General features: G+C 49.1%; 1 protein-coding gene across 1 annotated transcript in view; it reads right to left on the reverse strand.

The window, feature by feature from the left end:
- WDR3 (WD repeat domain 3) overlaps positions 1–26,569 on the reverse strand; it is a 386,077-nt gene that overhangs the window by 119,398 nt on the left and 240,110 nt on the right. The window contains exons 15-17 of the mRNA XM_069635757.1: positions 26,398–26,539; positions 15,400–15,456; positions 14,815–14,915 (exon numbers count right to left, since the gene is read on the reverse strand). Coding sequence (XP_069491858.1) covers positions 14,815–14,915; positions 15,400–15,456; positions 26,398–26,539 — 300 coding nt within the window. The remainder of the gene's footprint in view (positions 1–14,814; positions 14,916–15,399; positions 15,457–26,397; positions 26,540–26,569) is intronic.

Raw genomic sequence — 26,569 nt, forward strand, 5'->3', positions numbered from 1 at the left:
GCACACCACATAAGATGGTGTGTGCTGGGTCTATAAAGAGAAAAAGGTAAGTAAAGTTGATTTCACTTTACTACTCTTGGAAACAGTAGTTCATCCAAGAGAAGGTATTTAAACCTTGGCAGAAATCCAAAGCACTTCTCTGTGACACGGCACTGAAGGTGCTGTGTGTCACAATACAAAAAGATGACGCCTATGGAGTTTGTCAGACTCAAAAACCAAAAGAAACAGAGTTCAAATCCCCTGCTGTGCAACTGCTGCCTGTGAGGACTCTTTTTTCTATGCAACAGAGGAGTCCCGAAGACGATGACTCCGACCATTGGACTGGTGGGCCAATCAGTCTTAAGAAGACCTGCATTTTGAGCCATGACACTATGACCTGTGACCTTCCGATGACTGTGAGCTCCCCTCGAGTCTACAGACATCAGGAGGCAGGTTCTTCAGAAAAGGCAGAATCCCTCAAATCAATGTCTTTGGCTTGACCAAACTCTCACCAGGCGGGATTCCCCTCTTCCCCGGCTTTCGCCATATATCCCTTCGTTGAGTTCACCTTTGTCTTTACACCACTGTTCAGTCACTTTATCAAAATGCGGGATTCACTTTCCCTTGCTGTTCACTGTAGCCTTTAAATCACAGTTCAGTTAACTTTACCAGTTCTACAAGCTTATATCACTCAAGAGCTCTCAATGTTTTTTTAAGCAAATACTGGTTTCACTTTCACCAATTCACTCAGGTCCCCCTCCACCGGGCTCAGACATTCCTCTATAGGCAGTACTGGCTTCCCTCGATCTGGCACAAGCCTTCAAACAGCTAGCATCACACTTGTTACTTTACAATCTTTCACTGCAAAGTACTTGCCAGTCCACTACAGAGACTTCCGATAGGTGATCGCGTCTCGCTGGGTCACTCTGTTATATTGTAGCAAGTGCGTTTATCTTGAACAAGTAGGCTTCTCTTTCTCACGGCTGCCGTCCTACGTGCAACCCACAATACTGGATACAGTTCAAAGGTTTGTACCGGCATTCTGGTATCTGAAGTTCTTAGTTCGCATCACAGGGCAAATAATTCCTTAGGTTAGCTTTATAATTCGTTTCACCTTTTTGTCAAAGACTTTCGACTGTACACGGGGGGCTTGTTCCATGACCACTTGGACTATTCGCCTCCTTTCTCAGATTCTTTTGCGGCTTCTCTCACATGCACAATCTCAACATTCTTCATTCTTGCTACAATGTGCTTTATGTCGCGATTTCTCAACAACCTAACCAGCACTTCAAACATTAATGTCCTTATCATTTATCAACACAAACCAGTCTCCCATTTCACTCACTGGCAGTGGCTGATGCAGTTTATCAAGACCCGTGTAGTCCAGGCTTTTGGCTCAGGGTGGCTAGTTTCTTTTAAAGTTCTTGCACCACACATGAAGGAGGTACCGTCGTGACCTTCTGCAGTAGCAGGGAGCTGCCCCTTTGGGGTTCTGCTGTGACCTTCACCCTGCAGCTAGTAGGACCACTGTCCTTCATTCGCCTCCTGGTCCCGTACGCTTTGCTTCCATGGTTGCGTCGTCTTCCCGGTATTGCCTGCCCTTCCGTTCTGCTGGTCGCTCGCTTTGGTTGCCCTTCTCGTCTTGCTCTCTGGGTGATCACATGCTCCGCCTTTTATCCCAGTGGGGATTCAGGTACAAGTCATTAAGGTTAAGTACTGGACTCTGCCTGACCCGGATGTTGGGACATGTCAAAGGACTGGCTGTGTGTGAATGTCTTTCCCTAAAGCGCTTTGCCCGTTGTTAGGCAATATTGTATGCAGCACCCTTTGGGTGCACTACAACAACCCTGATCACCTGGCAATAGAAACATAACTTTTGGTATAAGTCTGCACTACACAGGTTGGTAGCGTGTTGAGCAGCCAGGCTTATCTCAAGAGGGGTCAACGTGACCTGTAGGGGAGTTACACAAAGATTCACAGTGCCAAGTATTCAAATGAACGATTACAAACAAGGTTTCTTGATAAGACAATTATTAATCAGTCAGTTAGAATAGGCAAGCCTTCTTCAGAAGGGGGCAATATAAAACACCACACAAATATATTTTAAAACACATACTCTTAAGTTTCTAAATCAGTAAGTACCCTTTTGGGATGGCCCACAGACGCAACCTACACCCTCAGGTGACTTCAATAGCTAGAGTCATGGGGACATTAATGTATCACTGTTGCATTTAGAAGTACTTGGGAATTAGGTTAAAGGGAAAAGGTTATTAGAACACACAAGAGATCACAAATATTCTCAACCAAGGAAATACTTTTGGATCTTCCAACAAGAGTTATTCAGTGGAACAGGCCAAGCCAAAGTCAATGGGCAAAAGTCTATATGGGCTGAAGCACGTCTTTGCAGGTAAGTAAGAAAAGTCTTTGCACAATGTTTTTAGAAGTCTTGAAGAAAAAGGAGAATCAATGTAGGGCCACAAGCTGTTATACTTGTGAGTAGTAGAAGATGCAAGCAGCTCTACAGGAAGAGGAAAGTTCTCTCAGACAGTACCTTTGGATTGAAGAAAAAGTGCAGCAGATGACTTCTGTTCCTGTGCATCTCAGCAGATCTCACTGTTCCTGTGCCTCATTCGTGCAGACAAGAGGGAGGAATTCTGTGAACTCCTGCACTGCAATGGGACGGTCACCGCTCGCAGCCGGCAAACTTCAAACAAGTGGCACTTCGGTGTTTCAGCTCTTTGCGACTACCGCAAATAGCAACACCGCGGTTCCTGGCTGTCGAGATGGGCTTGCCTTGCTTCTGGGGGTACCGCACCCTGTTGAGGGGGATCAGGCTTGGTCAGTCCTGCTTCATGGGAGTCCGGAGGATCTTCCTGGAGCTCTTGGCCAGCTTAAAAGCGACGCACACAAACTGGTGTTACTGTCCCTGGCTATTCGGTTTCCAGCAGCAACGGTGGCTTACTTTGGAGTTCATTGGTCCCACCAACTCAAAAGGGAGAAGTTGTCCTTGCAGGAGCTTCTCTGTCGATACGATTTTGGAGTTTCAGCACAGCAGCAGGGCTTCACTGGGCAAACCAACGCTCCAGGGGTTGCAGCAGGTGTCGTCTTCAAGTTCTCTTCAGATTCCATCGTCCAGTGGTCAACTCTGCCTTCCAAGCCAAAAAGCCTTGCCTTTTATGCAGCTTGCTCCTATTCATTCCAGCCTAGCTGTCAGTCACCCAGCAGGGTGGCAGTCCTTGCCAGACAGCCAGCCAGCCAATCACCTAAGAGTGCATTCCCGTCTCCTCTGAGACTAGGCACGAGGAGTTTCGGGCACCTCCCTTGCCTCCTGCTCCCGCCAGGCACCCTAGAGCCAGAGGCGGGTTTCACTCGTGAAGCCCGCCAAAGACAAAACGAACAAAGGGACCAAACCTGGTTTGGCGCGCAGGGTAAATCTCAAGAAGGACCTTTCCACAAAGAAATGGCAAAAAAAGACGACCAGGGCCATTTTGACAAAAATGGCACCCATGGGTGCTTTATCGTAGCTGCGAACGCAGCCCACGGTAAAATCCCATAATGGTAGTAAAAAGTAAACCACTGCCACCAGCCATTCATCGAGGAAAGGGTAACATAAAAATGTTACATGAGAAGCTAGACAAAGGGGATACTAAGTAACCCCTCCAGCACCCTACTGTAAGATAGTGTGTTCGGGCTCTAAAAAGTTACAAATGTAAGTAAGGAACAAGTTACTTACCTGTAACTGTTGTTCTCCAGCATGGGTCTGGCATGGATTCACATGCTCATGAATATTCCCCGTCGTCAGGCTGGGAATCCTCGGTAAAGAAAAAACCAGTATCAGTTTCGTTTCTGATCTGTCTTTCGTAGTAATAACCAATCACTGGTCTCTGCGTCATACTGACCACAGCCAATGACTGCCCTCTACCTAAGCACCGCCTCTGGCAGCCATCTTCAGATTTGGAAGCACGTGAAGTGGCAGTATGACCAAGTGAAGAGCCGCAGAGGGGTAGGCGGGAGGGTTCGCATGTGAATCCATGCCAGACCCATGCTGGAGAACAACAGTTACAGGTAAGTAACTTGTTCCTTCTCCAGCATGGGGTCTGGCATGGATTCACATGCTCATGAATAAAGAATACATAGCAGTATACACATGCACAACCACGGGAGGTGGCAAAGGCTCAACATTAAGCATAGCATCAAACTCAACATTAAGCATCTTACCTCCTCACCAGGCTCACCTCAGGCGAACAGGTTGCGCAGCACTGCTTGGCCGACCCTGGACTCCTCCCTGGAATCCCGATCGACGCAGTAGAACTTCGTGAAGGTGTGCGTCGACCTCCACGTAGCAGCCCTGCATATGTCCAGCAGGGGCACACCAGAAAGGAACGCCGTGGTAGCTGCGATCGCTCTGGTGGAATGGGCTCTCGGACGGCCGGGCAGCGGTCGGTTTGCCAACCGATGACAGTACATGATACAGCCGGAGAGCCATCTGGAAATGGAAGCCTTCGAGAGAGCCTTCCCCTGATTGACAGGTCCAAAGTTCACAAAGAGTTGTGACGTCTTCCGAAAACACTTCGTGCGGTCCACGTAGAACTTCAGCGCTCTAGCTACATCCAGCGAGTGCAAAGTCCTCTCAGCCGGCGACGAAGGCGACGGGAAGAATACAGGCAACACCAAGGGTTCGTTGAGATGGAAGTCCGACGGTACCTTGGGCATGAAGGAGGGGTGCGTCCTGAGCACTACCCTCGTGTCGTGGAAAGTCAAGTACGGGGCCTTGCAGGAAAGGGCCTGGATCTCTCCCACTCGTCGTGCGGAGGTGATGGCCACAAGAAAAGCAGTTTTCCACGATAGAAACTTCAACGGAGCCGAGTGCAGAGGCTCGAACGGAGGTCCCATGAGCTTGGTCAGCACCACGTTGAGCTCCCACGCCGGGGCCGGAGCCTTCACCGGCGGGAACGATCTGAACAGTCCCTTCATGAACTCTTTCACCAGGCGATGAGACCACAAGGACGTCCGCCCCGTGGTTCTGGTGTATCGGGAGATCGCAGCAAGATGAATCTTGATGGACGCGTGTGCCAGGCCAGCTTTGGCCAGCGTCAGCAGGTACGGCAGTACTTGGGGAGCCGTAATCCGTAGAGGGTTAATCTTCTGTGCGTGGCACCAGACAGAGAACCTCTTCCATTTGTGTCCGTAGCATTTAAGAGTCGAGGACGCCCTGGCCTTTGCAAGAACCTCTCTGCAGTCGGCCGGTATGTCGTATCCTCCAAACTCTAGCGCTGCAGGAGCCAGGCCTGCAAGTTCAGCGACTTCGGGTCGTGGTGGAGGATGGCGCCTCCTTCCCTGGAGAGTAGATCCGCGTCCGCCGGCAGCTTGATCGGCGGGGACGCTGACAAGTCCAGAAGGTCCGGGAACCATATCTGCCTCGGCCACGAGGATCATCCTGCACCGTGACCTCTTGAGCAGGTTGACTAGCCGGATTAGCAGAGGCAAGGGAGGGAACGCGTAGAGGAACAGGCCCTCCCAGGGGAACGAGAAAGCATCGCCCATGCTCCTCGTCTGGGGAAACCTGCTGGCGAACCTCCGGCACTTGGTGTTCGTCGCCGTCGCGAACAGGTCGATCTGGGGTGTGCCCCACCGTCGGAAGAGGCGATCCACCAGATCCTGCCGTAGTTCCCACTCGTGGCACGAGCGCAGCTCCCTGCTGAGTGAGTCGGCGATGGTGTTTTTTATCCCTGCCAGATGAAACGGCACCAGAAAAATCCTTTGGGCGACGGCCCAATGCCACAGGTCCTGCGCCTCCTTGGACAGCGCTGGGGACCTGGTTCCGCCCTGTTTCCTGATGTAAAACATGGTGGTGGTGTTGTCGGTGAAGATCCTCACCACCTTGCCCTTGAGGGACGGAAGGAAAGACCTGAGGGCCCAAAACACTGCACGGAGCTCCAGGACGTTGATATGCAGGGACTTCTCCGTCGGGAGCCAGAGTCCCTTTGCGTGCAGATTTTCGGTGTGCGCTCCCCACCCTTCCAGGGAGGCATCCGTAGTCACAGTCTCCTGGTGGGCTGGGGTCTGGAAGTCCATGCCCGCCGTCAGATGCGCGCGGGTGCCCCACCACCGTATCGCTCGTCGGAAGTTCTCGTCGAGCTTGATCCTTTCCTCGAAGCTGCCCGTCGTCTGGATCCAGCGGGCATCCAGGAATTCTTGCAACGGGCGCATCCGGAGCCTGCACATGGGAATGAGGTAGATGCAGGAAGACATCATCCCGAGGAGGGACTTGATGGACCTCACTTTGGCCGCGTCGGCCACCAACATCCGTTGCACCTTGCCCAAGATGGTCCTGGTCCTCTCCTCCGACGGGGAGGCCAGAAGGGACACTGTGTCGAGCCTCGCTCCCAGAAACAGTGCGACTTGCGCGGGCACCAGGTGGGATTTGGCGTAGTTCACGGAGAATCCCAGGTCCGTGAGGAGTTGGACGGTCCTTGCCGTGTGAACCACGGCGAGCTCCCTCGTCTTGGCGCGGATGAGCCAGTCGTCCAGGTAGGGGTAGACGTGGATCCCCTCGCGGCGCAGCTGCGCCGCCACCGGTGCGAGGCACTTGGTGAATACCCTGGGTGCCGACCGTAGTCCGAAGGGGAGGGCTCTGAACTGGTAATGACGCCCTTGGACCACGAACCTGAGGAATTTTCGGTGCCCCTTTAGGATGGGAATGTGGAAGTAGGCATCCTCCAAATCCAACGACGATAGGAAATCCCCTTCCTCCAGCTGGCCCAGGACGTGCTGGAGGGTGACCATCCGGAACTTCTGCGCCTTGATGAACTTGTTCAGACGTCGGAGGTCTAGGATGGGGCGCCATCCTCCCGTCTTCTTCTTCACGAGGAAGTATCTCGAGTAAACTCCGGAGCCCCGAAGCCTCTTTGGGACGATTTCGATGGCGCCCTTCCTGAGCATCGCCTTTACCTCCAGGAGAAGTTGAGGGAGGTGAAGTTCTTTCCTGGCCACGGGGGGGACGCGCGGGCACCTTCTTTGAAACTCGAGCGCGTGGCCCCGGGCCAGGGCGTCCAGCACCCAACGGTCGGTGGAGATGGACTCCCACACGCTGACGAAGCCCGTCAGCCGGCCTCCCACCGGGGTGCTCCGGTGGGGGCCCGACCCCACAGCCGGTTCAATCCTGCTTGGACGCGGCCTTGCCGCCTTGACCTCCTGGGCGACGACGGCGGGGTCCGCTAGACTTGCCTCGTCCTCTGTAGGCCTCTTGCGACGACGAGCGGGCCGCTTGACGGTAGGAAGCGAAACCGCCGCCGGAACCTCTGGAGGCGCCCTTGCCTCCGCTGCTCCGAAAGGGCGTCCGACGTTGCTGCAGAACTCCGAGGGCCCGGGCCGTCTCAGTATCCGCCTTGATGGCCTGAAGGGAATCGTCCACTGTCTTCCCAAACAGGTTGTTCCCGTCGAAGGGCATGTCCAGGACTCTGGTCTGGACGTCCTGCCGGAAGTCCGTAGCTTTGAGCCATCCACGACGTCGAAGGCAAACGCCGTTGCCCAGCTGGCGGAACCCAGTGTCTGCGATGTCCGTCGCCACGGTGATGGCGTGGTCCGAGGCCACCTCACCTTCCTGCAGGATCTCCAGGGCCTCCGCCCTCTTGTCGTCCGGCAGAAAATCCAGCAGGGGAGCTATCTTGTACCAGAGCTCCCTGTCGTAGCGGGCCACGATAGCCAAGGCGTTGGCCGCTTTAATCGTCGTCGCTGCCGACGAGATGACTCTACGTCCCATAGCATCCAATTTCTTTCCCTCGCCGTCCGGCGGGGAAGTCGATGTGGAGGCCGCACCCCCCCCCCCGCTTTCTTCCTGGCTGCCGCGGAGACGACGGAATCCGGGGTAGGCTGCGCCCGGAGGCACAGGGGGGCCGTGTCCGGGACCCGGTACTTTTTCTCGTACCGGTCTCTTCTAGCTGGCGTCGTGGAAGGGTTCTTGAGGAGGGAAAGGCCCTCATCCCAAATGTCGTCCAACAGAGGCACTGCGAGGACCGTCTTCCTCTTGGCCTCGCGCCGCTGATAAAGGAAGCCTTCCTTTTTCTTCTCCTCAGGGCAGAGTTGGAAAAGCTCGGAAGCCCTGGAGATCATGGAGTGGAAAGATCCGATCTCGTCGGGCGGAGAAGCCCTGGCGGGAGGCGACGACGGAATATCCTCGTCGTATGCCTCGTCGTCCGTACCCGTCGCTGCCGTGTCAGTCCCCGTATCATCCCCTCGGGTGGACGGGGAGGAGGGCTGGACGGGGCGCGACGGTTGAAAAGGAGGTGGTGGATGGATCCTTCTTTTCTTGGTAGGGGGAACACCAGAAGGTCCCGGTTCTGGATCCCCCGACGGGAGAGGTTCCTCCGTCGGTAACGGTAGTCTCGTCCTTATCTCGGAGCATAAGGACTGTATGGCCAACAAAATGGCCGCCGAGTTGTCTTGCGGCGCTGGCAGAGGGGAATCCGACGGGCGAGCAGGGGCCCCGTCGGTATCCTCGACGATGTCGTCGTCGTCACCTGCGTCGGGGTCCATTCCGACGGGCTGGCCTTCTTCCACGCCTAGGCCGTGGCTTAAGACCTCGATCAGCTCCTCTTCTGAGGTTGAGGCCGAATCTACGACGCCCTGCCCCCCCTTCTTCTTCCCCACGGAGGGTTTCACGGGGGTCCTATCGATGGGCACAAAAGAAGACTCCCTCCGAGGAGGCAGGGAGATTCTGGGCCCCGAGGTCGCCACCACTGGCGCAGCCTCCACAGGCTGAGCCAGGGCCGCCGCGACCGTTTCGATAGAGGGCTTGGTCGGATGGATCAAGGCCTTCACCACCTTAGGTGCGCTCACCGCCTTATCCTTGAGGGAGGGGGCACTGCCACGCTCCTCCTCTGCCTTAGAGCTCGACCGGGGCCTCTCCAGGAGTTTCGCCGGGTGCTCGGCCTTCCTCTTACCCGACCCAGAGCGTTGGCTCGTGGTTGATGGTGCCGGGGAGGGTGCGCCCTGCCTGGCGCCCGTAGAGCCCGACCGTTCGGCGCTCCCGGTGCCAGCGGACTCGCGGTGCTTAGCCTTATGTTGGGCCCCCGTCGCCGGGGCGCCCTCAAAGGTCTTAGAAGACCGCTCGGATTTCTTCTTCTTCTCGCCAGACGGGCTCTTACCCTCCAGCCAGTTGGCGAGACGTTGATGGCGGTCCTTCATGGTCCGTTCCGACATGTTGCCGCAAAACGCACAGTCCTTCTCCACGTGCGTCTTGTCCTCATGAAGGCAGTAAAGGCAGAAAGAGTGTTCGTCCTCCTTAAAGACGTTCTGCAGCTGGCATCCAGGGCAGACCCTGAACAGCTTTCCGGGCGTCGAGCTTCCCTTCTCCTGGGCCATCTCCGAGACCGGGCCTGAGAAGCTTCTGGAGTCCTCCGAAGTGTAGCTCGACGAAATCTTCACCCTTGAGGGGCGCAGACGAATCCGACACGGGTCCCCGTTGATCGGATGTAGGATCGGTGGAGCTTGAGGCTCTTTTGACCGAAAGAATCGAGTTTTTGTGAAAAAAGCGCGAAAAAATAGCACTAACGCTCGAGAGCAATAGCACGAGGATCCCAACACATGAACGTGCGGTAAAAATCTGAAGATGGCTGCCAGAGGCGGTGCTTAGGTAGAGGGCAGTCATTGGCTGTGGTCAGTATGACGCAGAGACCAGTGATTGGTTATTACTACGAAAGACAGATCAGAAACGAAACTGATACTGGTTTTTTCTTTACCGAGGATTCCCAGCCTGACGACGGGGAATATTCATGAGCATGTGAATCCATGCCAGACCCCATGCTGGAGAAAGTAAATTTCACTTTACTGCTCTGGGAAACATTAGTTTATCCCAGAGAGGTATTCAAACCTTTGGGAAATCTAAAAGACTTCCCTGTGTCACTGCACTGAAGGTGCTGTATGAAACAATGTAAAAGATAATGCCTATGGAGCTTGTTAGACTCCACAACCAAAATAAACACATAAAATACATGAGAGAGTGGGAAAATGGGTCTCACTCTCTCCAAGTTAAAAAAAACCAAGTCCTCAAAATCCACAAAGTTGCTGGGGGTCTCTAAGGTAGAGGGAATTGGCACATTTCTGAGAATTCTCCTCAACATCTGTGCAGCAGAGTATGTGTAGGAAGTGGGGGGGGGTGGGGGTAAAGTTCCTAGATAGTATATGGAATGAGGGTGTTCTACAGGAAAATGGGGGCAGGGATACTGCGTCTATCCTCCGGGTGGCCCACTCCCACTCCATAGGGACCCCTCATCCAGGTGATCCTCCAGCACTGATCCACCCCCGGAGTCTGGATCCAATAGCGATGGCCGTGCCCCGGCCACCTGGATGGCAGATCCCAAGGGACTCGTCGGTGAGACACCCTTTAGTTTCTCACAGAAACGTATACATCTATTCTCTGAAAGAACTGAATGGCACAATACACATTCAAGGTAAGTACTTTTGTAACTGCTCACTCTCAGAGTTACAGTTACCAATTAACTCTTTCACAAGTATTTACTTTTCAAATACTTGTTATTCTTTTCATGACAGAATCCTTTACTTATCCAGTCCTTCCATAGTCTATTGCATGAGTGCACTCGGAGGCAGAAGAGGGACCCCGGTGTTCTAAGTGCCAGCGGTATGCAGGGTAAGATAGGGTTCTGTTGCAGGCAAAAGTCACAGTTCCTGTGGCAGACTGTTTAAACAAGTAAATAGTTCACTTTAAAGTTAGAGGCCAGGGACTTATGAGAAGAAACCCTGGGATTCCAGCAGTGGGCCTGGGTAAACTGGATGCAAGGACTCCCAATCACAGAAAACGCCCCAAAGCTGTACAGAAATCACAAAGCCTTAAGGTAAGTAAATACCGCGGACAACACAGTACCTTATAACGGAAGAAGAATTCCGGATCTGCAGCCAAAAACCCAGTCATTGAATTCCATTATCATGAAGACAGGACACTGGAAGAACTTTTGCAGCAGGGGTCTCGGGGAAGGCTCTAGACAACAGTGTCATCACATTGTTTACTCAGCACAGAAGAAGAGGTTGCAACGGGGGAGACTTCAGGATCTGCAGCCAAAAACCCAGTCCCTGAATTCCTTGCCATGAAGACTGATGACAGGACAATGGAAGGGCTTCTGCAGCAGGGATCAATGGGGAAGGCTTCCGGCAAGACTTCCTTCATGGCCGGATGAGGCTCTACAGTTTTGGCACCTTTTTCAGGAGCCAGAAGACGACTGAATAATGCTGGTCGGATTCTCGTCATTTGTAAGATCCATGACTCTGATGAGGGGACTTGTTGGACTCGATTCACATCTCTAGAAGTCCTGCAGGATGCCACCAAAGTTTCAGCTCAATTCCGAATTTGGAAGACTGTGCAACGCACACTGGCACGAGGTTGCAGGGTATTGCAGCCACGCAAGGTTGCAGCATGCCGTGGGATGGCTCAAAACGCAGGTCTTCTTTACTCTAGTGGGTCCCGCCAGGCTCTGGGTTGGGGGTTGTCCTTTTCTGGGATCCCTAGGTCGATTGGAAGGAAAGGGTAACAGCAGGCATTGGTTACACAGCAGGCTCTCCGGTCGCTGGAAATTGCTACAGCTGTCGTTTCTTCATCTTCTTCGGTTTCAGTTCCAGTGGTTCACTTGTCAGCACCTTCCAAGTTCTGAGATGTTATCAGAAACTACAGCAGAATTTCTGCATTCTCTCTGTGCATGTTACAGCAAGGGGCGGTTTGGCTGTCCAATCGGGAGAGCCAGCCTCCTCACTGGGAGTTAGTTCCTTTCAGATTTTGGACTCCTCCCTCGCTTCCTTGCCTTCTCAGACACACTGGATCCTGGGCGCAGAATCCCAAGGATTCCCACCAAAGACAACTTCCACTGAGGTCGTTCCTGCCTAGAATTGCAGGGGAAGACCTCAGAAACAGTAAGCACACAAGAAATCGAGAAAAAAAGGAGCCCACCATTTAAGCAAAATGGGTGCCCTTCTGTGCATTACCGAGGTGGAATTAACAGCCTGCGAGTAAAAAGGACCAAAAGTCATAAAGGTAAAACCACTTCCATCAGCCATTAAAGTAAACTTGCAATAGTAACACATTTTATACCAGATAAGTAAGAAAAGGGGTACGTTGTATCCCCCCAGCACTCCACATAAGGTGGGGTGCACTGACTCAGTTATGCAAAATGTAAAGGTGATGAAAATCCCGCTGTAGTTCACCCATGTACATGAAAGAGAAATTAACAGGGGAGCCCAAAGGGGCAACCCAGCCTAAGCCCAAAAGTTAAAGGAAACTATAACTCCAACCATACGCTATGGAGAGACAAAAAGGTCACCCATAAAAAAAAATTAAAAAAAATAAAAATTACAAAAAAAGTAAAAGACTAGGTGAAAAGGTAAGATAATTACCAAGTCCAAGCAAAAAAGTTCTGGGGTTTACACAGATCAGGAAGATTTATCACAAATATGAAATCTTACCTAACTTGCACAACTGAGGAGAAGTGAAAAACTGCAGAGCTGCCGCAGAAGTCCACAAAAGCCACAAGGAACCCACAGCTCTTGAGCGACGCCCAGGAGATGCCCAATCCCACACACCAAGGTACGCGGGCAGCCGGAAAAGCGTTGGAGGCCCAAGAAGGCTGTGGCAGATAGCATGGGGTCGTGGAGAAGTGGAGAAGTGCCAAACTCATGTTGGGACAGGCGGGGAGACACAGAAAGCAGGGAAATCCAGAAAGGGTCGGCGGAGAGACCCTACCCGAAGTGTGAGAAGCAAAAGGGAAGGTGGAGGACATCTTCCTTGTCACCGTATTTTCAGGAAAACTGAAGAGTAAGGAAAAGGGGTGGTAGCCCACCCAATTAAAGAGCTTGAGAATAAGGCCATACTTGGTAGGTTATTGAACCAAGTTGGTCCAAGCCAGGGGAAGGAAGACATACTGTGAACTGTTTGATTAAGCCTGAGAAGAGTCCAGGGGAGGGAGACATTCTCCCTACTACGGTGAAACTACAAGCCAAGAGAGATCAGGCGAATGAAGCCATACCCCCTGGTGTTGTGCACCGCAAAGCAAAGCCAAAGAAAGCCAGAGGAAGGGAGTGATTCCCCTGGCAATGTGAAAATACTAAGAACAAGATACGTGGAGAAGGGAGACACTCTCCAGGAACCTAATAGTGAAGAAAACTATGGGCAATAAGGATTGTTGATGTTTTAGCTGGAACTTAATCTTTTGAGTTTTAACTGAAAACTTAACAGCACCACAACCTGGAACGTTGTTTTGTATCTTGTAAAGGAACCGAGAACTGGGGAAGGAAGTCATTCTCTCAGGCAAAGTTACCACCTGCCAATTGGAACTATGATATGCTGTCCAGAAGAAGGGAGCCATTTTCCTGGACCAAGAAGACCCACTACCTCTTTAGTTTAGTTACGTTAATGTTAAAGGATATTTGTACCGTGCACCATCACCACCGGGGTGGTCCCCAGGCGCTCTGGCAGTTCTGAAAGAAAGGAGGGTTGGGGGGGAGTTAGTGGGGATGAGCTGGAGACGTGCTAGAGAGCAGTGATGTGCTGTTGGCGGCCTCAACACGGAATTCCGTTGGCTGGGTTTGGGGTGTTATACTGTCGGCAGACGTCGTGTGCTGTTGTGCGGGTCTGTGTGTGCTTTGTTTTGTTGTTGCAGTGTAGTGAAGTTTGTGCGGATTGTTGTGTTGTAAGTTTGTGGTTGTGTTTGGTTAGAATTTGAGAAGTGTATGGAGAGGGTGAAGTTGTTAGTGGGTTGGTTAGTTGGCTATCCTGTCTTGATGTGAGGCGCTAAATTTCCATATTTCTAATCAGGTGGGCTGTGTGGGCGTCTCCTTGTCTATGTCCAGCTCAGGGGCTGTACGACACTCACGGTCCCTTTCCAATATGGCATCCGTTCATATACATAACCTTGCCCAAGATGGGCAACCGGCTGCCTACGTGGTCCCTGTTTGTATGCGGGGCGGGGAGGCGTTTGTGCGCCCTTTGCAGTCTAGCCCAGAAAAATTTCCTAATCTAGTGTGGAGTCACAAGTGTGAAGGACAGTAGTAGGCATTTTGGCACACAGCAGTGGACTCTTCATTTACATGGGCATTCCGGTCGAATCCTTAGTTCCTTTGTTGAAGCAGGGAAACCCCTCTTAGAGTTATGGGGAGTTAGGCTTCCTCTTTATCTTATCAATAAAAGTGTATGCCAACAACCATGCTACCTGTGTGTCAGTCTCCCCCTTCTGCACCCTTAGAATTAATAGATTGCGCTTTAGTAATAGCTGTGGTATATATGCTTAGGGTGTGTGAAGGACTGATATAGTATTCTTGTACAATTGGTCTTACTGTACCAATACACCACCCCCATATCGCCTGAAGTCCAAGTCTTACTGCTATGCTACATTGGTTTGGTCGAGTATGGCTAGACCCAAGTGTTAAATACCTTGTTCACGAACTAGGGTGGCCTCTCAAAACCCTCCCGCAGGGCTGGTTGTGAAAATCCATCTTGGCGCTAATTTCCTAGAAGTGCCGATGCTGTGATGTCGTGTCTCAAGGGAGGTCTTCGGAGATGATGCACAATCATAACTGGAGTACATCCTTAACATCATAACTACTATCTGCAGCAGCTATTGGCAGGGGCCCTTTCCTACAGACTTCAGCTGGTTCTTCTGTTACCAGCATGGAATGAGGACCCGTCAAAATGTGGAGTCTTTTTCCCCCCGACCCCTCTGTATGCAAACAATGAGCTGGATTTGAGGTCCTCTTTACACCCGGTGCTCGATAGGTCCATCACATGCATAAGGATGAGATTTGACCACAGAAAAACATGCAACACCAAAGTCTCACCTGTCCTCGTGAGCAAACAGCGAGCGGTGACAATCCCCAAAGTCCAGGCCCCAGATCTTCACGTTTCGATCTGCAGAGCCAGTGGCAATCAGGCTACTGTCCTGTAGATGAATTAACGCAGATGCACACATGTTAATTTCGGAAAGCAAAGAAGAGTTCCTATCCATGAACAATCCCACAAGCCTGCCCGCAATCATGGAGTTGCACAAGCTAGTTTGGAATCACGCAATTCCAGCGACAAACACTGAATATCTAACAGTACAATAAACAGGGAAAACAAAAACAATTCTACAATCACATCAGCAAACATCAACTCACGCAATCTCAGAAGCAAACGGAGCCACACAATACCGCTAGTGGACAGTATCACACAGCCATGCCATTTGTAAATTATCTACGTCACAATCCAAAAACACATACCCTATCAGGAAACAATTGCACAAATGCAATAATAGTGATACTGTGTACACAAGAGGAAACCAGACCAATCAGAATGAACCTACTGCTGAGTGCTTACTATTCCACAGCAAACGTGCAATGCAAACATTAAATACAGGTACACGTGTATTTCATGGGATAACTTACGTGGGATATGTCCATGCACAGTACAGGTAGCTTGTGTCCATAGAGGGAGAGAAAGAACTGTAAAGGAAAGAAACGTCTTTAAAGACAGGCTTCGGAACAAATCTGCAAGCAAAATCTTAACTTGTAGTGTTTTGGCGTTGCTTCCCGTCAACAACCTTGCTCTACGCAAAACAGGTAAAAACCATGTGTACCAAATAAATGACAAGATATGACCATAAAAATTGTCATTCATTGCATAGTGGCTGTATCTTCCATCATTACAGGCTGTTCTAAAGCATGCTTGTGAAGGAGCCTTCACCGCTATGCTAGTTTTCAGGCAGAACTGACCCTACAACTATGCAACAGGGCTTCCTTCATGCGACCCCTGGTTGACCTAGTGAGAATGATGGCTTTAGAGTCAAGGTCAACTCTTTGAAGGTTTAAGGTACAGGATGACACATAGGACATTCAATGAGTGTAAGTAGGGTGTTTTCTTCATGCAGCTTTCCCCCATTGACTTCAATGGGACCACCAGCATTACTGCTGTTTGGACAAGACAACAGCAAACATTTATTTTTGCCCTATTCATGGGACATCGAAACCTTCTACTTTTTACCTGCTGCTTTTCCTGGATCTTTATTATTGTGGCCGGAGGGACTTCTACTGAGGTCCCTGCGCCACTGTTTCCTGTGCAGCCTATTTGGCTCTTAGGCTTCTATTTTGGCAATGGGGCTATTCCATCACCCTACACATCTGCTTGGTATCGGCTGGTAGCAACTGTCATTTCATTTTCACTTTACCAGTGGTACAGTCATTTTTAGCATATTATTGTGTGGTAGCCATTGGGTCAACTAATGCATCTGGTTAATCCCTACTCCTGGCCATTTTGTTTTGGGCAATCCCTGTCTCTATGGGGAGCAGGAGACCATTCTAAAATGGCTGTTCTGCTGGCGTGGCCCAGCCCTCCATGCTTCAGAGTGATTTCACTTAGTCTAGCCTGTTTTTTTGCTCCAGACAAACGAACATCCGGTTTGGGTGGACATGAACATTCAGTAGTTTTTAGTGTCAGCCTGCTTGACTGGCCCCCAAGATCTTTGTGTCTCTGACTGATGTGTAGGCCAGCCCCGGCGTGATTGTGTTGATCTGCGTGCGGAGGTAAGATCAAGCAGTGCTGGGTAGATTTCCTTCCTTTATCGATGGACATTTCACAAATAACCCTTACACCTATAGCCCTCCGGAGGCTGCCCTCCACCACCACCTTCACCAATTGCCACACCTGGAACCATCGTCTCGCCACAGCTGCGGTTCCACAAGCTTGTGGATCTAACGTCCTTGGAATCAATGTAGGCATTATGAACAGCTGCGCCAATACAAATAAATGAAGGCACGACTCCCAAACTAGAGCATTACCCCCTCCCCACCCCAACAATCCAGGGGAGACTGTGCGTTGAAATGGATTTCCAAAATCAACCTTTGGGTGGATTTTAGTAGAACTACATATTATGGTTAAGAGGAAAGACACTGAAGTCTAGCCAAACTCAGTCAAGGTAGGTAGCGGAGCTGCAAGACTCAGGAGGGGAGTGAGAGTCAAGGCGGTAAGTTAACATAACTCTTCCTCCCCACCTTGTTCTCCATAGAGTTACATGGGCGTTAAATCCTGTCCCTAAATTGCTCTTTCTTCACTTTGGTCAGTGAAGGCCTGGTCAAGGATCGCTTCCTAGGCCTACCCCGGTGACTGGGATCGAGTTAGTTTACTTACCTCAACTTTACTTACTGTTTGTACTTTTGCATCATAACCACTGGCATCATACAAATCTCTTAATAAACCTACCTGAAAAGTGTAACTCTAGAACTGATGACTTCAGGGCACAAGAACCCAAACCATCTTGGGGTTGGATCCATTACATGTAAGGGGAACTGTTTTGTGGTTAAAGTGTCTTTACTGAATTTAATGCATCCGAGTACTCACCTGTGTTTCACCTGGTTATTGAATCAAATGCTTTCTTTCTTCTCCAAAGGATGAATGCATTTATATGTTTTACAGTAAGCTTTTGACAATAGTAGACAATGTTTTACTTGCTTAATGTGTATTTTAAAGGCCCAATAAATCATTGTATATTTTTGTACTTAAATAAATGTGCTAATTCCCCTCTACCTTAGAGACCCCCAGCTCTTTTGCTGACCTTTGGGACTTTGTACTTTCAATTCTGTTTGTTTTCTGTGTTTGTTTTTGATTATGGAGTTTTAGACAACTCCATAGGCATCATCTTTTCATGTGTGTTACACAGCACCCTCAGTGCAGTAACACAGGGAAGCCTTTCTAGGCTGTCACAAGGTTTAAATACCTTCTCTGGGATAAACTACTGTTTCCCAGAGAATGTAAAGATAAATTGACTTTACTAGTCTTTTTAAATTCCTAGGCCCAGCGCACACTATCTTACAATAGAGTGCTGGAGGGGTTACCTAGTATCCCCTGTGTCTAGAAAGTCATGTAGCAGGCAAATGCTACCCTTTCCTATCGAAATGGCTGGTGGCAGTGGTTTTACAACCAACTACCATGATTTCTCCCACCGCGAACACCGGTAGCTAAAAATCGTGGAGCCATGTTTTTTAAGATGGCGCCTTAAGCCCCTTTGTTCAAACAGGTCCCGGTCTTCTTTTTTCGCTATTCCTTTTGGGAAAGTTCCTTCTAGAGTTTGTCTCTGCGCGCCAAACTAGGTTTGGTCCCTTTGTTTCTATGCCTTTGGCAGGCTTCAGGACTGAAGACCGCCTCTGACGTCCGAGTGCCTGGGGTGGGCAGGAAGTGAGGGAGGTGCCCGAAACTCCCTGTGCTTAGTCTCCTAGGAGACCCAAATGCATTCTGGCGTGATTGGCTGGCTGACTGTCCAGCAAGGACAGCCACCCTGCTGGGTGAGTGGCAGCTAGGTTGGAATGAATGGGAGAAAACTGTTTAAAAGGCAAGTCTATTGGCTTGGAAGGCAGAGTCGACCACTGGAACGAAAGAACCGAAGACGAGCTGGAAGAGGACGGCTGCTGCAACTACTGGACCGTTGGTTTGCCCGGCGGAGCCCTGCTGCAGGTGTGAATCGCCAAGTACATCTCGACTTCCTTTGAGTTGGTAGGACCAATCAACCCGTAAGCCACCTGGATACCATTCTCGGACCTGGTTAAGATTAACCAGGGAGAAGGACACCAGCTTGTGTGCTTGAAGAACCGGAACAGAAGATTTGCCAATTTGTCAGCTTTGTGATCCATCCCTGTGCAGTGCAGGAGTCCCCCGACGTCCTCCCTCTTGTCCCCACGACTGAGGAACAGGAACAGCGAGATCTGCAGGAACAGAAGTCTTCAACTGCATCTTTTTCTTCAAAATAAGGTACTGTGAAAACCCGACCAAGAGAACTTACCTCTCACTGCGAAAATTAGTGGAACTCTGGCAACTTGCAGGCCTAGTCAGCTTGTGAACAGACATGCAAACCTTTCTTCCATGAACGACTTCTAAGAACCGTGGCAAAGACTTTTCCGTTTTAAATACCAGAACTGTTTTTACTTATACAAGACACTAGCCCATTGACTTTGGCCAACCCATTGCATTGAAACGGCTCCTCTGGTGAACTCAAATTATTTGCACCGTTTTAAAGTAACTGTAATATTCGTTTTAACAACTTATGCCTTTTTGCTCTTACTTCAATGCTATTTGGCTCCTACTTCAAGGGAGCTCAACGGCTTAGTAATTGGTACTGTAGTATTTTTGTGTGATATTGGTTGCCGCATTTAGTGAATGCTTTATAAATGATTATGTAATAAATTAAGAAGTGTTTTACCAATAAACCTTGAGTATAAGTGTCTATCTGAATACTTGTCATTGTAGACCTTTGTGGAACACCCTTAAAAGCTCACATTCCCTCTTGAGATAAGCCTGGCTGCTCAGCTCGCTACCAAAAACGGTGGTACAGAATTATACCAAAGGTTGGTTTTGCTGACACCTGTAGTCTTTGTTATGTGTAGTGGTCCCAGAGGGTACTACATACAAACTTTGCCTAACAGTACTTAGCCCTGGGGGGAGGATTTTGAGAGGCCACCACATTATGGTGAAAAGAGGGAGCCAGAGTGTTGGGCAAGATTGTGGGCAGTACCCTTTGGGAGACTACACCAACCTTGTCCTCCTGGAAATAGGAAACCAACCTTTGGCATGTATAAGTCTGTACTACACAGGTTGGTAGTGTGGCTGAGCAGCCAGGCTTTTCTCAAGAGGGGTCAATGTGAGCAGTAGGGTTGTTATACAGAGTTTCACAGTGACAGTTATTCAAATAAACTCTTACACTTAAGGTTTCTTGCTTAAACAATTATTAATTTATTTAACAGTCAGTTATATAAGCCTTCGTCAGAAGGGAGCAAAACATGTAACACTTAAAATATACTTCAAAACACACTCTGTTTCTCTAAATCAGATGATTCCGATTGGGGATGGCACACAGACACTTCCTACACCCTCGGGTGACTTAAATAGCTAGGACACTGTGGACAATGATTTATCACTGGTAGATTTAGAAAAATACTGAGTTTGGTGCAAAGGTTAGATATGGGAATAAATGAAAGGTTAACAAATAATTCATAAACAGTTAAGTACTTTTTGAACCTTCCAATGTAAAGTAAATTTAACCATTTCCTGGGGGAAAGGTAAAGGCACAGAGTCAAAGGTAAGAAGAGTCTCTCAGGGTGCCAGGACAGCCAATGTTAGTTGTACAATGTCTAGGGGAGCTGAAGATCCTCTTTGCAGTGTTAGGGAGAATTCTCATTTATGGCTAATTTCCCTTACCTAGTGAGTCCCTCAGCAGCTTTGCTGGATTTCTGGGGTTTATTTCTTTCCACCGGGTAAGAGTGTGAACTTTTTTCCCACTCTTACATGTGTTTTGCCAGGTATATATCTACTTTTTGTGTGATCCTGGGCTCTGGAGCCACACCACTCCATGAACCCACTTTTTGTGTGTGTTACACAGCACCTTCAGTGCAGTGACACAGGGTTATCTCTAAGACTTCCCACTGACTCCATTTTTCTGGGGCCGACTACTTTCCCCCAGAAACAGGTAAAGTTGCCATTTACTTTGTGTAGTCAATTTAAACCTACAGACCCAGTACACTGCATCTTACATGGAATATTGGAAAGGGTTAACTCTGATCCCTTTTTGTCTGTACCTCCTGGAGCCTTGTTTTGCTTCCTTAACACAAAGACTTGGCTGGTGGCAGTGGTACCTACCCTAACATTTCTACCGCGATTCTAAGTATAAACTTGGTACTGTTTTAGGCTATTGTGTTAGCCTCGAACATAAACCCGCTTGACCAAATATCTGTTATTTTGGCTCCGGTCGGGTTTAGTCGCCATTTCTTTGTGTTAACATCCTTCTTGTGTTTTACTTTGCGCGGCAAACCAGGTTTGCCTTCTTTGTTCGCCGTCCTTTGGTGGGGTTCTGCAAAGAAGCCCTCCTTTGGCGTCTGGGTGTCTAGGTGGGCTGAATGTGAGGGAGGGGTTTAGTCACCCCCCGCACAGGGTCTCCTTGGAGACCCAAGTCACACTTTGTGTTCATTGGCTGAGGTGGTTGTCCGGGCTGGACAACCCCCCTTCTGTGTGATTGACAGCCAGGCTGTGTGAATGGGGGATTTTGGCATAAAAGGCAGGACTCTTGGGCTGGAAGTCAGAGTCGCCACTGGAACTACAAGAACCGAAGAGAAGCGGAGAAGAAGACGGCTGCCGCAACTCCCGAGTCCCGGTGGAGCCATGCTGCAGTCCTGAGCCATCTACCCTTCAACGACAGAGAAGATCCAGTCCGGAGTCTTCTTCCCTTGAGCCTGGTGGGATCAACCAGCTCACCTTTCTAAAGCCAGAGACTCCTCTTCTGGGTCGAAATCACTGCACAGAGCTGTAGTGGTCCGGATAGCCATCAGAAGAGCCCTCTCCTGTTTTAAAGGAGCGCACCTTTTATTCACCATTGCTTTGCGGCTGCTGGCTTCATCCCTGGGTAGTGCAGATTGCTCCAGACGTCGTCCTTCTTGTCCCCACGACTGAAGCTTCAGGAACCGTGAGTCTGCAGGAACTACCAGGAACAACTGCTGTGGCACCAACTTTCTTCATTCGAACAAGGTACTGTGTCCTTTGGTCGTTCTCATCGTCTGACCTTGAGGAAGCGGGGCAAACCCCTTTTTCCTTGCCGAAGGCTTGTCCTTTCTTCCTTCCCTCTTATAACTTTTGCCTCCTTTTGATATACCGAGTACTCCTGGCATCGTTAATCTTGAACTGTTCTCACCGTGTGATCCTCGACAACAGAGCCCGGTTCCATTTGACACTGGCGCAGGCCTATTGACTATCTGTCTGTTAGAACAAGTCCTCTGATTGAATGGTCTTGACAAATGTATTGCCTATGATTTTTATCCACTATTCCCTCATTTTAATTCTTGGTGCCAAGTGTGTTTGACTACGGTTACATTTCTTCCCGCGGGTACACTTTTCTTTCGTAAAACCGAATTGTCAATACTGTCAAAAAGTGATTGTGTATTAACCCCCGGTAACGTCTTTGTTTCACAACACCGGTCCGTCACATCCTAATGTACTTACCTTGAATTGACCTGAACCGAAGGAATTGGTTGTGTGTAGTATATTTAGAGTGTGGTTTTGTTTAATAGAAGTGAAGTGTTGTGAACAGATGGTTTAAAAATAAATGTACTTATATTTTTTAACCAGAAACCTTGAATCAGTGTTTGAGTCACAGTAATTGAAGTCATTGCTCATTTGCTGTTGAGACAAGTCTGGCTGCTCTGCTACTGCTACCACTATAACGGTGTAGTACAGGCTTGTACCAAAGGTGAAATTGTACTACCACTTGTGGACTTAATTGTCTGTAGTGTTCCCTAAAGGTACTGCAGAGGATTCTGCCTAACAAGCAGGTAAGTAAAAGTCTTGCACAATGTTTTTAGAAAGGTTTGTAGAAATAAGATTCACTTGGAAGGGCTACGAGCTGGGAGGCTTGTGAGTGACAAAGATGCAAGCAACTCTGCAAGGTTAGCCCAGACAAGTCTCAACTGAGAGCAAGTAAGGCTGCACCACAAGAGTTAAGTTCACTTAGACTTTACAGTACCTTTGGTTAGAAGAAATGGTTCCAGCTGGCTTCTGTTCCTGTACAGCTCTGCTGATCCTGGTGTTCCTGGGCCTCAGTCGTGGGGACATGAGGGAGGACGTCTGGGGATTCCTGCACTGCAATGGGAAAGTCAGCGGGAGCAATGGGCAAACTTCAATTCAGTGGCACTTTGGCGTTTCAGCTACTCGTGTCTGACAGCAAATAGCAACACTGCGGTCTCTCGGATACCACTCTGGACTTTCCACGCATCTGGGGTCCAGCACTCTGTTGAGGTGGCTCAGACTTTGTCAGTCCTGCTGCAGGGAAGTCCGGAGGATCTTCCTGGCGCTCGGGTCCGACTTAAAAGCGATCCACTCAGTTTGGTGTTCCTCTCCAGCTTCGAGAGGATGTCCAAACGAGTTCACTTTAGAGTTGATTGGTCCCACCAACTCAAGGGGAGAAGTCGTCCTTGCAAGGCTTCTCAAGTTGAAACGAATTTGCAGCTTCAGCACAGCAGCAGTGCTTCACCGGGCAAACCAACGGTCAAGGAGTTGCAGCAGGCGTCTCTTCCAAGTTCTTCGGATTCCTTCATCCAGTGGTCGACTCTCCTTCCAAGCCAAAAGCCTCGCCTTTTATGCAGGTTTCTCCCATTCATTCCAGCCTAGCTGTCAATTACACAGCAGGGTGGCTGTCCTTGCCGGACATCCAGCCGGCCAATCACCTTTGGGTGCATTTCTGTAACCAATGGGATTAAGCACAGGATGTTTCGGGCACCTTTCCCACTTTCAGTCCCTGCCAGACATACTTCACTCGTGAATCCCGCCAAAGACAAAACAAACAAAGGGACCAAACCTGGTTTGGCGCGCAGAGTAAATCTCACTAAGGACATTTCTTACAAGAAATGGCAAAAAAAGAAGACCGGCGCCATTTTGACAAAATGGGCACCCATGGGTGCCTTACTGCAGCTGCGAACGCAGCCCGCGGTAAAAACACATAATGGTAGTAAAAAGTAAACCGCTACCAGCCATTAATTGCAGAAAGGGTAACATAAAAATGTTACATGAGAAACTAGACAAAGGGGATACTAATTAACCCCTCCAGCACCCTATGGTAAGATAGCGTGCACTGGGTCTAGAAAGTTACAAAATGTAAGTAAAGTCAATTTCACTTCACTGCTCTTGGAAATAGTAATTTCACCAAGAGAAGGTATTAAAACCTTTGGGCAATCTAAGAGACTTCACTGTGCCTCTGCACTGAAGGTGCTGTGTGACACAATGCAAAGATGATGCCTATGGAGTTTGTCAGATTCCACAGTTAAAAGAAACAGAATAAATTACATTACAATTACATGCGAGATAAAAAGTCCTAAAGTCCAGCAAAAAGAGCTGGGGGTCTCTAAGGTAGAAACAATTAACACATTTCTGAGAATTCTCCCCGATTCACTGGTGAAGCCTGCCTCTGGCTCCAGCGTGTCTAGCAGGGCAGGAAGCGAGGGAGGTGGCCGAAACTCCCTGTGCTTTGTCTCCCTGGTTACATGAATGCACCCAAAGGTGATTGGCTGGAGGGCTATCCTCAGAGGACAGCCACCATGCTGTGTGATTGACAGCTAGGCTGCGAATGAATGGGAGAAACCTGCATAAAAGTCCAGGCTTTTTGGCTTGAAAGGCAGAGTCGACCACTGGACAAAGGAATCCGAAGAAGAACTTGGAAGAGACGCCTGCTGCTACTCCTGGACCGTTGGTTTGCCCGGTGAAGCCCTGCTGCTGTGCTGAAGCTCCAAATTTGCCTCGACTAGAGAAACCCTGCAAAGGATGACTTCTCCCCTTGGGTTGGTGGGATCAATCAACCCCAAGGTGAACTCGTCTGGACATCCTCTCGGAGCTAGCTGTACTTCCATTGCTGCTGCAGGAACCGAAGTGCTGGGAGAGGAGCACCAGATTGAGTGCATCGCTTTTAAGTCGGACCCGAGCTCCAGGAAGATCCTCCCGACTCCCTTGAAGCACGACTGACCAAGCCTGAGCGACCTCAACCAAGTGCTGGACCCCAGATGCGAGGAAAGTCCAGAGTGGCATCAGAGAGACCGCAATGGTGCTATTTGCTAGAGACATGTGGAGCTGAAGCCGCAAAGTGCCGCTGAATTGAAGTGTGCCCCTTGCTGCCACCGACCTACAAGTTGTAGTGCAGAAGTTCCCAGCGTCCTCCATCTTGTCCCCACGACTGAGGCCCAGGAACAACAGGATCTGCCAAGCAAAACAGGAACAGAAGCCAGCTGGAACCATTTCTTCTAACCAAAGGTACTGTAAAGTTAAGAGGACTTGCCTTTTGTTGTCTAGCCTTACTTGTTCTCAGTTGAGACTTGTCTTGGCTACCCTTGCAGAGTTTCTTGCAGCTTTGCCCCTCACGAGCCTCCAGGCTTGTGGCCATTCAGTGATTTCATTTCTACAAACCTTTTTAGAAACATTGTGCAAGACTTTCACTTACCTGCAAGAAGATCTTCAGCTCCATTAGACTTTGCTCAACTAACATTGGCTGTCCTGGCTCCCCAAAAGACTTCTCTTACCTCTGACTCTGGGCTTTTACCTTTCCCCCAGAAAAGGGTTACATTTACTTTGCATTGGAGGGTTTAAAGAGTACTTACCAGTTTATGAAATATTTGTTAACCTTTGTTTTATTCCCCTATCTAACCTTTACACCAAACTCAGTATTGCTCTAAATTTAACAGTGATAAATCAATGTCCAAAGTGTCCTAGCTATTTAAGTCACCTGAGGGTGTAGGAAGTGTGTGTGCCATCCCCAATGGGTATCATCTGATCTAGAGAAACAGAGTGTGTTTTGAAGTATATTTAAAGTGTTACATTTTTTGTTCCCTTCTGAAGAAGGCTTATATAACTGACTGTTACATTAATAATTGTTCAAGCAAGAAACTTTGAGGGTAAGAGTTTATTTTAATACTTGTCACTGTGAATCTCTGTGTAAAAACCCTACTGCTCACATTGACCCTTCCTGAGATAAGCCTGGCTGCTCAGCCACACTACCAACCTGTGTAGTACAGACTTATACCAAAGGCTGGGTTACCTATTGCCAGGAGGATAAGGTTGGTGTTATCTCCCAAAGGGTACTGCCCCCAATCTTGCCTAACAAAGCCTAAACAGAAAATGGCAGGTAAAAGACTTAAAAATAACTTGGAAGCCATTTTGCTTCTGTTTAGGGAGTGAGTGTCTTCCAAAGTGGTAGAAAGGCTAGACAGCAGTGTAGTCAAAATAAAAGTACAAGCTGCCACCATCCTATGACACAGACGCAAATTCCTGGAGAGGCCCATACCCACCCAGGTACACAATTTGGCACCACTGCTCTTGTAGCCAAATGCCAGAATACCAAAACAGAAGCAGCTATCAGCTGGGATTTAGGGCACCATAAAGTCAGCAAAACATCTACAGGACTACTACCCAAGTCACCAAAAGGAAAGCGCAAAAATGTATTTCGCACCTAACACAAAGAATGAAAATATTTAATGACTAAATGAGAATCATGGATTTCCTTAAAAAGGACTGTGGGATTGGAGCCTGCAACGACCCTGTTTGACTAGACTTTGTTTTTATATTTGAATATTTTAATTTTAATCCATTTACTGTAAATGAATTCTATTGGCCCACCTTTTTAAACAGATTACGCCTTCCTTTCAGTTCCGGTAGGAAACCCCTGCGTTTGCTGGCCTCTACCTTGGTTACCTAGGCCAAACATATTTCAAGGTTCCTGAACTACTTGTGATTCTTAGTGCATGAAAGCCATTTCTATGTCCCCACCCCCAGATATTTTGCCTTAGGGCACCGCTGCCTTAATTTCTTATTCCATCTAAAGTAAAGCAGTGCGTTTACCTTAACAACACTCCCAGGCCCTGTGGAAATGTGCATACCTTTAGGGTGTCCACATAGAAGATTTTTACAGTGCAGTCCAGCAGGGAGACTGCCAGCAGCCGCTGATTGGGACTGTAGCGCACACACAGAACATCTTCATCCAGCTGCAGAACGCGGGTCTCCTTCAAAGATAGTCTGCGACTGACGAGGAAAAAACAAAATCCAATATGC

Source organism: Ambystoma mexicanum, chromosome 7p (genome assembly GCF_040938575.1).
Source record: "Ambystoma mexicanum isolate Mex_15411 chromosome 7p, UKY_AmexF1_1, whole genome shotgun sequence".
NCBI classification, from domain to species: domain Eukaryota; kingdom Metazoa; phylum Chordata; class Amphibia; order Caudata; family Ambystomatidae; genus Ambystoma; species Ambystoma mexicanum.